The 14,430-nt window shown below is 42.2% G+C and overlaps 1 protein-coding gene and 1 pseudogene across 1 annotated transcript; both read left to right on the plus strand.

Annotated features, from left to right (window-relative positions):
• Nucleotides 1–2,359: 2,359 nt before the first annotated feature.
• On the plus strand, nucleotides 2,360–3,810 carry LOC123059380 (BTB/POZ and MATH domain-containing protein 1). Its single transcript, XM_044481962.1, has one exon. It carries the CDS (start codon nucleotides 2,566–2,568, stop codon nucleotides 3,631–3,633), a length of 1,068 nt encoding a protein of 355 aa, XP_044337897.1. The 5' UTR covers nucleotides 2,360–2,565; the 3' UTR covers nucleotides 3,634–3,810.
• Nucleotides 3,811–12,405: 8,595 nt separating this feature from the next.
• On the plus strand, nucleotides 12,406–13,949 carry LOC123057241 (BTB/POZ and MATH domain-containing protein 1-like; annotated as a pseudogene).
• Nucleotides 13,950–14,430: the final 481 nt, after the last annotated feature.

Below are 14,430 nucleotides of genomic sequence, written 5' to 3' on the forward strand. Positions count from 1 at the left end.
TTCTTTTTATTTCCGCTTTCTTTTTTAACTTTTCATTTTTAATTTTATTTTTGTATATTTTTACTTTTTTGATCAAATTTTTCTTATGAAATGTTTAGAATGTCAATTTCGTTCAAAATTTTGAAGAATGTTCAGAATTCTAAAATTTTATTCCCGTTTTAAAAATGTTCAGATATTAAAAAATTGTCATTTTGAAATTTGTTGAAAACGGAAAAAATGTTTCTGTTTTACAAAATTGTTTGAGATTTAAAAAAAAACATTAAAAATGTCCCAAATTCGAAAAAAAAAATCTTATTGTAGTGAAATGTTCACGAATTAAACATAAAAATAGTTTAAATAGCCCCGTATTGCTGTTTACATATGGTCGTACCAATTTATAAACGTGTGTGAAACTACATGTAGTAATAAGATGTATGAAGTATGGATCTATTATGCCGGACGAAGGATGGATGTATTGGCACGTGAGCTAGCTCAAAAAAAATTGTATTTTCCAAAATTGTTCAAGATTCTTAAAAATTTACATTTTAAAAAATGCTCCAAATTTGATAAATATTCTTGCTTTAGAGAATGCTCATAAATTCAAATAATGTTCACGTTAAAAATCACATTTTCTAAAATTGTTCTGAAAGGTAAACATGTTCCCATTTTTGAAAATTGTTCAAAAATTCAAAAAATGCTTGTGTTCTTATAAAAGGTTCGTGTTTTTGAAAAAAAATGTTTGTAAATTTTAGAAAATGTTCCCATTTCAAATTTTGTTTCTATATTTCTGAAAATGTATGAAACTTCTAAAAAAACAAATTGCAGTTTTGAAAATTGTTTGGGATTTCCAAATTTGTTCATGTTTCCAAGAATATACGGCAATTCATAATAATAATTATTTTTTTAAGTAAATAAAAGTAATCATAGAGTGTTTCAAATCTGATGTTGCGGTATATTCCTAAATATTTACGTTGGCCATTGGTTAGCAGGACATGTTTATTCGAGTCGATGGCAGCACTGTGTAGGTGTTTGAGATCGTGAGTGCGATCCTTCAACTCATCTTTCTTTCTGGATTTGTACTCACACCTTACAAACACATGTCAATCCGATGTCTGAGAATTTCACACCCCATGCAATTTAGCTAGCCCAGCTACCTAGGAAATAAGGAAAACAAAATATGTTTAATAGTCCCATATTGCTCGTTTACATGTAGTCTTAACAATTTTTTTACGTGTGCAAAACTATATGTAGTGAACTGAATGAAGGATAGATGAATTAAACTGAATGAAACATGGATGGATTCGTACATGAGCTTTCTAAAAAAGGGAATTAAATTCAGTACGTGAGCTAGATGGATGAATTGCTAGCTGAACTATCTACAAAAGGGCCCTAGATTTCTCGAGGATTCCTACTCGAGGCAAAGAGAAGAGAAGACCCGACTACGTGAGCTAGATGCATGAAAAAGAAAAGACCCGGCGACCTCCCACATTATGGAACTTCAGCCTTAAATCCCCTCGACCAAGGAACGCGAAATAGTGGAGTACAATTAACTCCGGTTGTACACATCGGTGGCTTGTACATGGAAAAGAGAAGACCCGCCTCATTTCCATATTATTGAACTTCATGCCTTAAAATCCCCTCGAATGGATGAAAAAATAGATTGAATAATTCACGGACCTTCTCTGGCGTGCGATGACCTAATAAAACTCTTAAATCCACTCGATCAATGAATGAAAAAAATAGCGGATTGATTACTTCACACGCGGCGAAACCCATAACCAAAATGTTCCTTCTTGCACACAGGGTTTTTCTTGCACGTATAATTCTCACTGCACTAAGTGCGCACTATAATTCTCACTGCACTAAGTTTGACCATGAATTTAATTAACAAAATATTAATGCATGTCACAAAAAAATAGTATCATTGGATGTTAAATCTATAGTCAAATTTTGCACAAAATACGAAGATGACCAATAAACTAGGACAGAGGTAGTAAGATGCAATGTTCTCGCCGCTCGAGAGAGAGTATACTGACAAAGGCATAAAAACCAAGAACCAAATTAAAACAAGAAAAACTTGAAATCGAAGTAGAAAAAACAAAATAGAATTTTGAAACCCCCCAAAAATGAAAAACTATGAAAACTAATCGAAAGGAAAAGTGGACAAAATGAATTTTAAAATAAACTAACAAGAAAAAAGGTGGAAAAAAATCATATTTTTTAGGGGGAAAAAAGGGGGAAAACAAAATCAATTTTTAGGGGTAAAAAAACAAATCAGATAAGTTCCAGCTTTTGTTCTTGCTGGGCCAGTACACTGTGGGTTTGGTGGTCTTGGGTGCGAGCCGCTGGTACTCTGGGCTGTAGCTCTTTTTCTCTTCTCTCTCGAAAAATCACCACTGTCTCATCTCCTTATTCGTTCCCCTTCTTCCTCCTCCTCCCCCACCCACATTGTCCCCTAAACCCTAGCAGATCAGTAGCATTTCCGCAGCAATCACCCATCAATCCGTGCTGGGGCGGCGGATGAGAGTTTCTTGAAGCAAGGCGGAGGAGAGTTTTCAACTCCCCATTTCCCGGAGTAGCTCTACCATGTCGGCCGCCGCCGGCAAGCTGTCCCGATCTGCCTCCGCCATCATTGCCTCCACGGCGAGCGGGTACCACCTTCTCAAGATCGAGGGCTACTCCCGCACCAAGGGGGTACCCAATGGAGAGAAGATAAAGTCCCGCCCTTTCACCCTTGGAGGACATCGATGGCACATCGATTACCATCCCAACGGCTCCAAACCAGAGTACGCAGACTACATATCCCTGTTCCTTGTTCTTGATGACAATGTCACCACGGCAGTGAAGGCGCAACGCAGATTCAGTTTTGCGGATGAGGTAACGAACCAAGCTCCTTCGCTGGTATCAACAACGGTACACAGCTACAGTTCTCAGCAGAGCTGGGGATACAAGACATTCATCAAGAGGGCAGACCTGGAGAAGTCAGAGCATCTCAAGGACGATTCCTTCACCATCAGGTGCGATATCGTTGTCATCAGCGACTACCGCGCAGAGGATCTGCCCCAAGAGACTCCTCCAGCATTTGTCACTGTGGCCCCATCTGATCTGCACCGGCATCTCGGCAATCTCTTCAAGACAGAGAAGGGTGCCGATGTGGTTTTCGAGGTTGGTGGTAACACTTTCGCTGCACACCGGTGTGTGCTTGCTGCCCAATCACCAGTCTTCAGTGCGGAGCTCTTTGGTGGTATGAAGGAGGGGGACACGGCAGGTGTGGTGCGCATAGATGAAATGGAGGCAGAGGTGTTCAAGTCGTTGCTCTGTTTTGCGTATACCGACTCCTTACCGGTGACAGAAAAGGAAGATGAAGATGTCATGTGCCAGCATCTGCTTGTCGCGGCCGACAGGTATAACATGGAGAGGCTGAAGAGTATCTGCGAGGAAAAGCTATGCAAGTACATCAACACAGGCACAATAATGAACATCCTGATGTTAGCTGAGCAGCACCACTGTGAGGGCCTAAAGAAGGCATGCTTAAATTTTCTTCGCTCCCCGGCACATCTTAGGGCTCTGTTGGACAGCGACGGATTCGATCATCTCAGCAGGAGCTGCCCTTCTGTTATTAAGAATCTGATTGCCATGTCGGCCCTCATTTAGTAGTGATTGTTTCTTTAGCAATTATAGTTCCAGGGGTTGAAATGCTTTTCTTGTACTAGCAATGATGCTTAGCTCCCTGGTTTGGTTGGAAGACTCATTATCCGCAGTTATCTTAGATTCAGTACTATCAGACTACCTATCCTAACTTTTGAAGAAAATGGAAACTAGTACGTATTATAGCACTGTCACTTTGTTTCTGTTTTGGTGTTTCCTTACATGTCTGAATCTTTATCAATTTATATCAGGAAGTACTTGGATATCAGGTAGCAGTCCATGAATTATATAGCTCTGTGATTCGGTAGCTATCTTACTACTGGAAAGCATCTATCAAAATAACATGGATCAGTGCATCTCTGATCAGGAGTTGCCTCTATCACGAGGGATTATTTGCCACACATCTATTCTAAAATTATGACCATGTTTATAATTATTTAATTCACGATGCTCATTCTGCCAGTGATAGTATTTGACATCTTTTACATTTTCTAATTAGGCATTTTTGTGCTGGCATATTGCTAAATTTATCCTAAATGCATGCAGAACTATGCTTATGTTTGCCTCTGTTATGTTAGTGCGTTGCTATGTGCTTCTTTCCCCATTATTTAGCAATAACTTTGTTATTAAGTAGCCTTCTTGACTGATATTCACCAGGCTTGCAATTTCTCTGGCTACTGTTTTTCTTTTCATTGAATTCTTTGGATGCCTACTGCAAATCAGGGAAAGAGCTGCAGGTTTTGAATAAATCTCAGACCTTGACTCAAATCCACCAAGGAGTATTCAGTTACTCATGCAGTCAGGCGTTTGGTCTGGAACTGTGAGTACAGATCTGAACCTTCTTTCCTGTATTCTACAGAGAGCAAATTCATGCATTTCCAGTTACAGTGTAAAAGTACAGGCTTCCCTCTTTACATTCCATTCCATGCAAAGTTGCAATGATGATTCGATACTTTCCTTTCGGTCAAGTTAAGCAATTCTTGTGTATTACCTACGTCCCAAAATTTTTGTCTTAGATTTGTCTAGATATGGATGCATCTAACACTAAAATGTGACTAATACATCCCTGTTTACACAACTCCATGATAAGAATTTTGGGACGGAGGGAGTATCTTATTGCAGCTTGTAAGATATAGGATCCTCAAATTGCACCACCTTGTCCTAGGATCTGGGTGAGTTAGGCACGACTAGACATCTTAAAATGTTGTAAATGTGCAAAAGAAATCAGTCCTTTCTTGATATTTGAGTTCCAGGTGTAGTTTTGATCTCCTCACTCCCTCCTGACCCCCTTCTTCCCTCCCGATCCGATCTAGGGCTTCAGCCACCGCCGCCTCTCTCCTCACCGCTGCCAAAGCGCCGCGGGGCAAACTCGGGCGGGGGATGATGGCGGCGGCAGGGACTTCCTCCGCCGTGGCTCCGGGATGTGGTCATGGTGGCGGCGGAGATCTGCGTAGGTGTTCTGCTCCGATGTGTTCGTCGTCCAGCGTCACTGGCTCAATGGTGAGGATTCTTTCATCTTCGACGGGTCACCCAGGCGACGTGGCGGTTCCGGGTGGTGACACCGATGCGGCTCCGGTCGTGGGTAGTTTCCCGGCACCAGAGATGTCCCCATGGGGCGTGCTAGATGACTGTCAAGGAGGATTTGGTGCACCAGCCAGTGATGGGCACGAGTTTGCCAGCGAAAGCTTGGTTCAACCTTGGCCGGAACCGGGGACGGCAGCACCCTTGGGCGTCGTTACCTCGTTGGAGTGTTATGGAGCAATACGTGTTCCCTGTGTGCCCCGGGGGAAACCCCAGATTTGGATTTTGGATTAGATGATGGCGAGGTTCCTACGTCGTCACCCCATCAGGGCATAATCTTTGGAGTTGTACATCAGCTGAAGGGACAAGTGTTTGGCTTTGGTGGTTGGGCGCAGGTCTCCGCATGCTTCTTGTGCGGTGATCAAGGTGGAGCAGCGTGCCATCTACAGTATCGACAACGGCGAGTTTTGGTGGCAATGTGCAGCGGGGTCTCGACGCTGGATACTGTTTGAGGGGCGCCCAGGAGGGCGGCGCTGTCTGGCGTCGTGGTGGTGCCGACGATAGAAGGGTCTGCCAAGGTCAAAGCATTGTTTACTCCTGAAGATAGGACGACGGAAGATGGAGGTGACAGATTCTATAGCGTGCGCATGTGGTGCATGTTGAGGGTCTGCTAGACCTGTTGGTGCTACCGGCTAGCTGGTGAGTGGCTTGGTGAGGCCATTAGATTTCATGATGTGTGTTCATGCAAGGTCAGGATACATCATCAATCTTGTAGGTAGGGCGATAGTTTCCGTCAGAAATGTGGCTTTGCGTTGATTCATGTATTTATTCTATAAGACCTTGTTGAATAATGCAATAGAGATGATTGTGTGCATCGTTTGATACAGAGACCGAGGGTTATCCTTCTTTTTGAAAAAAGGTGCAGTTTTGAATTAGAACCAATGAGCATCGGATGACTGTTGTTTTAAAATGGAGCAGTGCTAGGTGTACGATAAATTTTTGTACGATGTTGTACGACTTTGCTCAGTCACCCTCCGATCAAATCTATGCATCAACAGCAATCGTTGGATCACTAGGTCAGCCGTGAATCGTACATACGAAGTCATACGCAGAGCAATTTCGTTTAAAATGCACTATATCCTCGCAGCCCATAGGTATTTCTTGTTGGGATTGTTACCTAGTTTTAAAGTTTTAGAGGGTTATGTGATCCTTTTATAAAACCTCATAGGTAATGTGGAGTTCTTTCTAAGCAAGATAATTCATCTATGAATCCGGGCTTATCTGCTCACGGTGAATAGTAAAAACAAAAAAAAATCTGAAATTTATGCATTCAATGTGGATATGCGCACTAGGTGCATGTAAAATTTCAATGTGTTTGAACATCTAAGGAGCCCGTGACAAAAAGAAACAAAATCGGCTCTGCAATGGGCCTGTAATCTTTTGGTGGCTGGCTCGGGTTGCATTTCGTAATGGAAATGAGGGAAAACCCTTTCTTCAAAAATAATAATATTGAATTGCCTATTGACAACATGACATTTTCAGTAAGGATCATAGCCCACTTATTTCTTTTGTTTTTTCAGAAAATAAATATACGATAAGGAATTACAAATAAATTTTAATAGAACAATGTGCAAAATAAACATTTTTAGTGAAACTATAAATGCTTCGTTGGTTTTTGAAATTTGCTTATGTACATATCGTATAGAAAGTTTACGCTAATAATAAAAAACATTGCCCCGGATAAAAATTATTATATGCTTAAAAATGTTCACCTGATTCAGAAGTACTTGCATCCTTCTTCTCTTTTTTCTAAAAGGCACCATTAAGATATGTATGTACCTCCCCTTAAAAAAGATATGTATGTACCATGTGCACAATAAAGTACTCCCTCCGTAAAGAAATACAAGATCGTTTAGAGCACTAAATTTAATGATCTAAACTATCTTATATATTGCACAAACATATTTTTATACTATAAGTAAGAGTTGTGTGACAACAATCGTGAGAAAGCAATGCTCCATGTTTTTCTAGGGAGCTCCTAAGTGGCGCTGAAGGCGCCACTTGGAGGAAAGGGCGCTCACAAGCCCCTGTTTGTGGACCGGCCCATCTGAGGTGAGCGCTTCAACGGTTCCCTGTTCGATCGCTTCGACCGCTCCCCTCCCTCTGAGGCCACAAAGTCGTGGACCAGCCCCTGACAAAAAAGTCACGTTTGGCCAGCTGAATGGTCAACCGTTGACTTTTAAAAATGTGATCTATTTTTTTCAAAAAGTCATGAATTTGAAAGTGTGCGTATTTTGATATCTTTTAACAAACTTCAAAAAGGTTCATCGAATTTAAAAAGAGTTCATTGAACTTGAAAAAAATGTTCACCAAATTTGGAAGAGTTCATCAAATTTATAAAATGTTCATCATTTTTTAAAGGTCATCAAATTTGAATAAAATTTCATCAATTTTGAAAAACAGTTCATCAATTTTAAAAAAATCATTAAATTTGAACAAAGTTCATGGTTTTTGAAAAGAACTTCATTGGATTTGAAAAAAGTTCATCAATTTTTAAAAAGGCTCACGAATTCAGAAAAGGTTCACAAAGAAAGTTCATCAATTTTGGAAAAACATTCATCGAATTTGAAAAAAGTTCATCAATTTTGAAAAAAAAAGTTTACAAATCCAAAAAAGGTTCACAAAAAAGATCGCAAAATCAAAAAAGGTTCACGAAATTGAAAAATAGAATAAAGAAGAAAGAACAGAAGAAAAAACCGGCCAAAAAGAAAAAAAGAAGACAGATTCACATTCTTTATTTCAAGAAATGTAAAAGTTGCTCTGAGTCACTAAATGACGTTGCCCCGGGTGGTTATTGCACTCATACAGAGACGGTGGGGGTGAAGGATTCGAATCTTTCAAGCGCACCCTTTTTTTTGAGGATTTTGAGAGATGGGGGAAAAAAGAGTAGGACGGGCCGGCCCAGTGCGGATCGGGGGCTGTGCGCCTTATTGCACAAACAACTGTATCGGACGCAGAGGGCGCCGTTTAGGAAATGCCTTTTTTTAGTAATGTTTTCCGTACCATGTTACAGCTAGCTATCGTTGTTGTTGGGCCGATACAAAATTTGAGTTTGTTATTCTTGGGTTTTAGTAACTGCTTTGGTATGATGAAAGCGTACAACAGACTTGAATGGTACTATTTACAGGCAATTATGCTTAAGCTGGGTTTCAATACTAAATCGGTGGATATTGTCATGAACCTTGTGAGCTCAGTAGAAACTAGAGGAGTTTAAGCCATCTCGTGGAATCTGACAAGGGGGCCCATTGCCTCCATACTTGTTCTTGTTAGCAGCAGAGGGCCTTTCGTACCTCTTAAAGTCAAGAAGCGGGTCATCAAACTTGAGTGGGCTTCAAGTGGAACCCTCGGCGCCACCGGTAAACCACTTATTTTTTTGCAGATGATAGCCTGCTATTTTTTAAGACGAATGGTATAGGGGCAACGGAGGTGAACCAAGTTCTGGATATTTATTGTCAAGCTTCTGGCCAGCAAATAAATCATGCAAAATCATCCATCTTTTTCAGCAAAGGGTTTCCAGAAAATATTCGCAATGACATCAAGGGCCTTTTGCATGTTCCAAATGAGACATTGAAGAACAAATACTTGGGCAATGCCTTCTGACATCGGTTCTTCAAAGAATGGTGCATTGCAATATTTAAAGGACCGACTGTGGAGTAGGATTCAAGGATGGATAGAGAAGTCTTTGTCCACTGCTGGGAAAGAGGTTCTTGTTAAAGCGGTTGCTCAGGTGGTATCAGTATATTCCATGTCTTGTTTCAAATTACCCAGAGGTTTGTGCGAACACTTGAATATGCTCATAAGGAAGTTTTGGTGGGGTAGCAAAGAAGGTCAACGCAAGCCACATTGGGTATCCTGGAAAGATATGACTCAACCAAAAAACATGGGGGACTGGGTTTCAAAGACTTCGAGCTTTTTAATCTTGCTATGTTGGCAAGACAAGCATGGCGTTTGCTTCAAAACCCAGATTCCCTGAGTGCTCACATCCTTAGAAGTGTTTACTATCCAGTTCATCAATTCTTGAAGCTTGTCTCGGATCCCATCCGAGCCAAATTTGGAGAGCCATAATAGAAGGGCTAGACATTCTCAAGCAAGGGCTAATAAAGAGAATTGGGAACTGGCAGAACATAGGTATTTGGACTGAAGTGGTTACCTAGGGACGAGATGCTCCATCCATATGGAAGCATGATAGCAAATCCGCCTCGGTTTGTCTCAGAGATCATTGATCCAACCACAACAACATGGGACATACAAAGGGTTCGGGAGGTCTTTCTACCTTTTGACGTGAAAGTTATCACCAGCATACCGCTGTGCACCCGTAATATCACAGATTTTTGGTGTTGGCATTTCGAGAAAAATGGACAGTTTTCCACCGGATCAGCATATAACATGTTAGTATCCACAAGGCAACGGCGCGAGGCTTGGTTGAATGGCGATGCTGGTCCGTCAGGCACTAGAGGTGAGTAGAACGATTGGAAAGCTCTGTGGAAAATGCAAGTGCCATGAAAAATTAGAATGTTCTTATGGAGACTCTCAAAACAATCTTTGCCAACCGAAGATGTTCGCTCTCATCGACACATGTCAAACTCTTCGGCATGCGGTCTTTAATTTGTGGGGCCCCGGTCTCGTGGCGCCACTCCCTCCTGGAATGTACTACTTCCAGATGCACTTGAGAGATGGTCGAGGAGGGGATTGGACAGTCGCTGGTGGACAACAGTGAACCAAATGCTAAATAGTGGCTTTTTACACAAATGGAGGCATTATCACATGCTCATTTTGTGAAGTTAGCCATCACTTTGTGGGCTATCTGGTCGGCAAGGCGGAAATCTATCCAGGAGGGGATTTTTCAGAGTCCTCAATCACTTTTCTCTTTCACCACAAGGTTCATTGGAGAGTTGGAAAGTATTAAAGAAAGCAAGCCGGTTGGGATCTCAAGGGTAGAAGGGGGCATACACAGAAGAACTCGCCCAAGAGCCCCTCCAGCGAACCATGCTAAGCTTCATGTGGACGCTGCCATGAGACCAGGACGGGGCGGTTCCGCAGCGGTGCTGTGAGGGGATGCCGACAGGAACTATTTGGGTAGTACTACTTTGGTGGTGCAAGGAGTGGATGATCCAATGACCTTGGAGGCGCTGGCCTGTAGGGAGGCACTCTGTGCAGTCGAGGACCTCCTTTTGCAGCATTTTGTGGTAGCGTCAGATGCGAAACAAGTAGTGTGGGACATTGCTCAAGGCTCATGGCTCATTCTACCACTTTTTCTTGTAGTTTTATTTTTGAAGGCCGAGACAGTAACGTAGAAGCTCATAGCTTAGCTAGATACTAGCATAGCCCGCGCGGCGGCACGCCACGCCAGGTGATGCATTGTATTTATACGGATCGTAAAGGCCATTGTTACATGCCGCGCCACATTGATACGTCGTGCACATATTTGATGTCATTGTTTTGTCTGAATTTAAAGTTGAAATAAAAAATCTACATGCATAAGTTTGTAATTACAAAAAGGCAATCTATGCATGAATGCAAAATGGAGAGGATAGATTTATTATTAGCATGAGTGCTACATATTAGAAAGTAGGAAATACACCCTCAAAAAAAAGAAAGAAAGTAGGAAATGCACATCGCCACTTTCTTAATAGGACTACAAAATGCATAACATTCATTTGCAGCTTATACTACTCGACCAGTGGATTGATACTCCCATAACAAACTTATGCAAGTACAAAAATCTACATGCAGTGTTGGGGGATATTTAGTTACGTGGATGGGAATAGTAGGAGGTGCTATGACTGCATGGAGATATTTTCTGAAATTCGTTTTTCGGCCGATTGGTGTAGTGGCGGTGCCCTTGTAGGAGGCCAGTGAATAGGGTGGCATCGAGCCGGAGAGGAGGCCAGATTGAGGAAGGCTCGGTGTCACTTGGTACCGTCTCAAGTAGAAGCCAAACGTGGGAAGAGACGCACATAGAACATGGGAAAAGGAGATAATATCAGCTACATTTTGCGGCTACAGAGCACATCACAGCACGCACACCACGGACACAGAAAACGTGCGCCCACCCATCCGCACACACACATCTAGGCCACGCAACACACACGGCACAACCAGGGCCGTCTCCAGGAATTTGAGGTCCCGGTGCGAAATGTAAAATGAGGCCCTAAGAATTCAGATAAGCAAAAGTGTGCTTTCATTTTGTTATATAACTTCAAAGTGCTTGTTATTTCTTATAATTGGCATAAATAATATAATACTAAAAGAGGAGAGGTAATATTTAAGCATATGTTCCATGTTACTTCTTATAATTGGCATAAATAATATAATACTAAAAGAGGAAAGGTAATATTTAAGCACATGTTCCACTGAAAAGCCTCATCTTTCTAGTATTTTTTAGAAATAAAATGTGCAATTATATGTTCGAAATTAATCGTCTCCAGAATGGAAGATCAAATCTTTGATTCAAGATTGAGGAAATAACAAATCACCCTTTACAATCAACAAGCAAATTAGCCTTTCACTTGCTGAATTTGTTCGGTAACCGGACTAAAAAATTGCGTATTTCACATTCAGTTAATTAAAGCCAACAAATGATCAGTTGTGAAGGCAAAAAAATTGCATACATTTGTCTATGCATACATTTCCCTTTTACTGCTTCTGGCTAGCTAGCGTCCGCTGCCTTGTATGCCCATCACGTTAAGAAAATTTTCATCCAAGGCCTACAGTCACTAGGGGAACTGTACACACCAGCCTCCCAAAATAATGCACGTGTCCATACTCGGTAGGCTCTCACGTTGCTTTCACCCAGGTGGTGAAATGTGAGAGCAAAATCATCCCCGAAAATAGGGGTTTTTGTAATATGCTCTTAATCTAGTCCCAGGAAGTCATGTGTGGTTTGGCCAACCACATAATGTAAGCATTATCCCACTATATGTGGAATTCAATCAGCTTTGGTCACCCGCAAAAAAAAGTACTAACTGCTTTGGGCTGTGGCTCTAAAAAGAACTACTTTGGGCCGTTGGGAGTTGGACTGTCGTCTCATTTTTTTCCCTTCTCTCGGAATAAAATCAGTGTTTCGCTTCCTTGTTCGTTCCCCTTCTTCCTCTTTTCGCCTCCCCGCATTGTCCCCTAAACCCTACCAGATCAACAACACTTCCGGAGACGGCAGAGGAGAGTCGCAGCTCCCCCATCCCCCGGAGCAGGTCTACCATGTCGGCCGCCGCCGGCAAGCCGTCCCGGTCTGCCTCCGCCATCATTGCCTCCACAGCGAGCGGGTGCCACCTCCTCAAGATCGATGCCTACTCCCGCACCAAGGGCGTCCCCAATGGAGATAAGATAAAGTCCCGCCCTTTCACCCTCGGAGGACACGGATGGCACATCGATTACCATCCCAACGGCTTCAATTCAGAGAACGCAGACTACATATCCGTGGACGCGGATTTTTAGAGCTCAGGTTTCTGGACACCCCTTATCCTTACCCTCCAACATTGTTTTGAGATCCGTGCTAGATAACTAACTTTGTACATCAGATTTTCTCTTTTTTTTTCTTCAAAATAAAAGAACATATGAACTTCAACCTTTGCAAGACACCAAAACGTTCTAACTAGAATGTGAGAAAAAACTTTGAGATTTTTTTGTCAAACATAAATATACGAAATTAGATTTTTTGTATTAAAAAATGTACATTTTAGTATTTAGATTGCACGAAAAATTCTGAAAGTTTTTCCCCACATTCTAGTAAGAATGTTTTGTTGAGCTGCCAAGTTTGAAGTTCATATGTTGTTCTATATGGGAGAAGCAAAAAAGACAAATGTACTCGCACGAATCGCGATGCAAAAATGAGTGGCTAGATAAGGGAGTGTCCCAAAGCCTATGCTCTACAGAATAGTTTCCCATATCCGTGTTTCTTGTTCTTGATGACAGTGTCACCACGGCGGTGAAGGCGCAACACAAATTCAGTTTCGTAGACGAGGTGACGGACCAAGCACCTTCACTGGCATCAGCAAAAGTACACAACCACACTAGTCAGCAGGGCTGGGGGCTTTGGAATTTCATCAAAAGGGCAGACTTGGAGAAGTCGAAGCATCTCAAGGACGATTCTTTCACCATCAGGTGTGATATCGTTGTCATCAGCGACTACCGTGCAGAGGATTTGCCTGAAGACACCCTGCAACATTTGTCTCTGTCGCCCCATCTGACCTGCACCAGCACCTCGGAGATCTCCTCAAGACCGAGAAGGGCGCCGGCGTGGTTTTTGAGGTTGATGGTCATACGTTTGCAGCGCACCGCTGTGTGCTTGCTGCCAGGTCACCAGTCTTCAGTGCGGAGCTCTTTGGCGGTATGAAGGAGGGCGACACCGCAGGTGTAGTACGTGCGCATAGATGAAATGGAGGCAGAGGTGTTCAAGTCGTTGCTCTGTTTTGCGTATACCGACTCCTTACCGGTGACAAAGAAGGAAGATGAAGATGTCATGTGCCAGCATCTGCTTGTTGCGGCGGACAGGTATAACATGGAGAGGGTTTTTTTTTTTTTGCGAGGATAGGTTATGCAAGTACATCAATGGAGGCTCAGTAACGACCGTCCTGACGTTAGCTGAGCAGCACCACTGTGACGGCTTAAAGAAGGCATGCTTAAGTTTTCTTAGCTCCCCGGCAAATCTTAGGGCTCTGTTGGACAGTGACGGATTCGATCATCTCAGCAGGAGCTGCCCTACTGTTATTAAGAATCTGATTGCCATGCTGGCCCCCGTTTAGTGGTAAATGTTGCGTTAGCAATTATAGTCCCAGGGTTTGAAATGGTTTTCTTGTACTTGTAATGGTGCTTAGCTCCCTGGTTTGGTTTCAAGACCTGTTATCTGCTAGCTATCTTGGATTCTTGCCTTCTTGGTAAATGACTACCAGACTTCGTATCCTAACTTTCGAAGATGGAAAGTAGTATTATTGCACTGTCACTTTGGTTTTGTTTTGGTGTTTCCAACGCATGTCTGCATCCTTAAGTTTATCAGAGGAAGTACTATCAGGTTCACGATTCTATAGCTCTGTAATTGGGTAGCTATCTTAGTATAGGAAAGCTTCTTTCCAATGAACATGGAGCGGTGCATCTTCGATTTGAGAAGCCCCTCTATCACGAGGAGTTGTTTGCCACACATCTATTCTGAAATTATTATCATGCTGCCCCTCTACTATTCCCTTGTTTGCAATTATTTTGAATTCACGATGGTCATTCTGCTAGTAA

This window comes from Triticum aestivum, chromosome 3A (genome assembly GCF_018294505.1).
Source record: "Triticum aestivum cultivar Chinese Spring chromosome 3A, IWGSC CS RefSeq v2.1, whole genome shotgun sequence".
Taxonomy (NCBI): Eukaryota; Viridiplantae; Streptophyta; class Magnoliopsida; order Poales; family Poaceae; genus Triticum; species Triticum aestivum.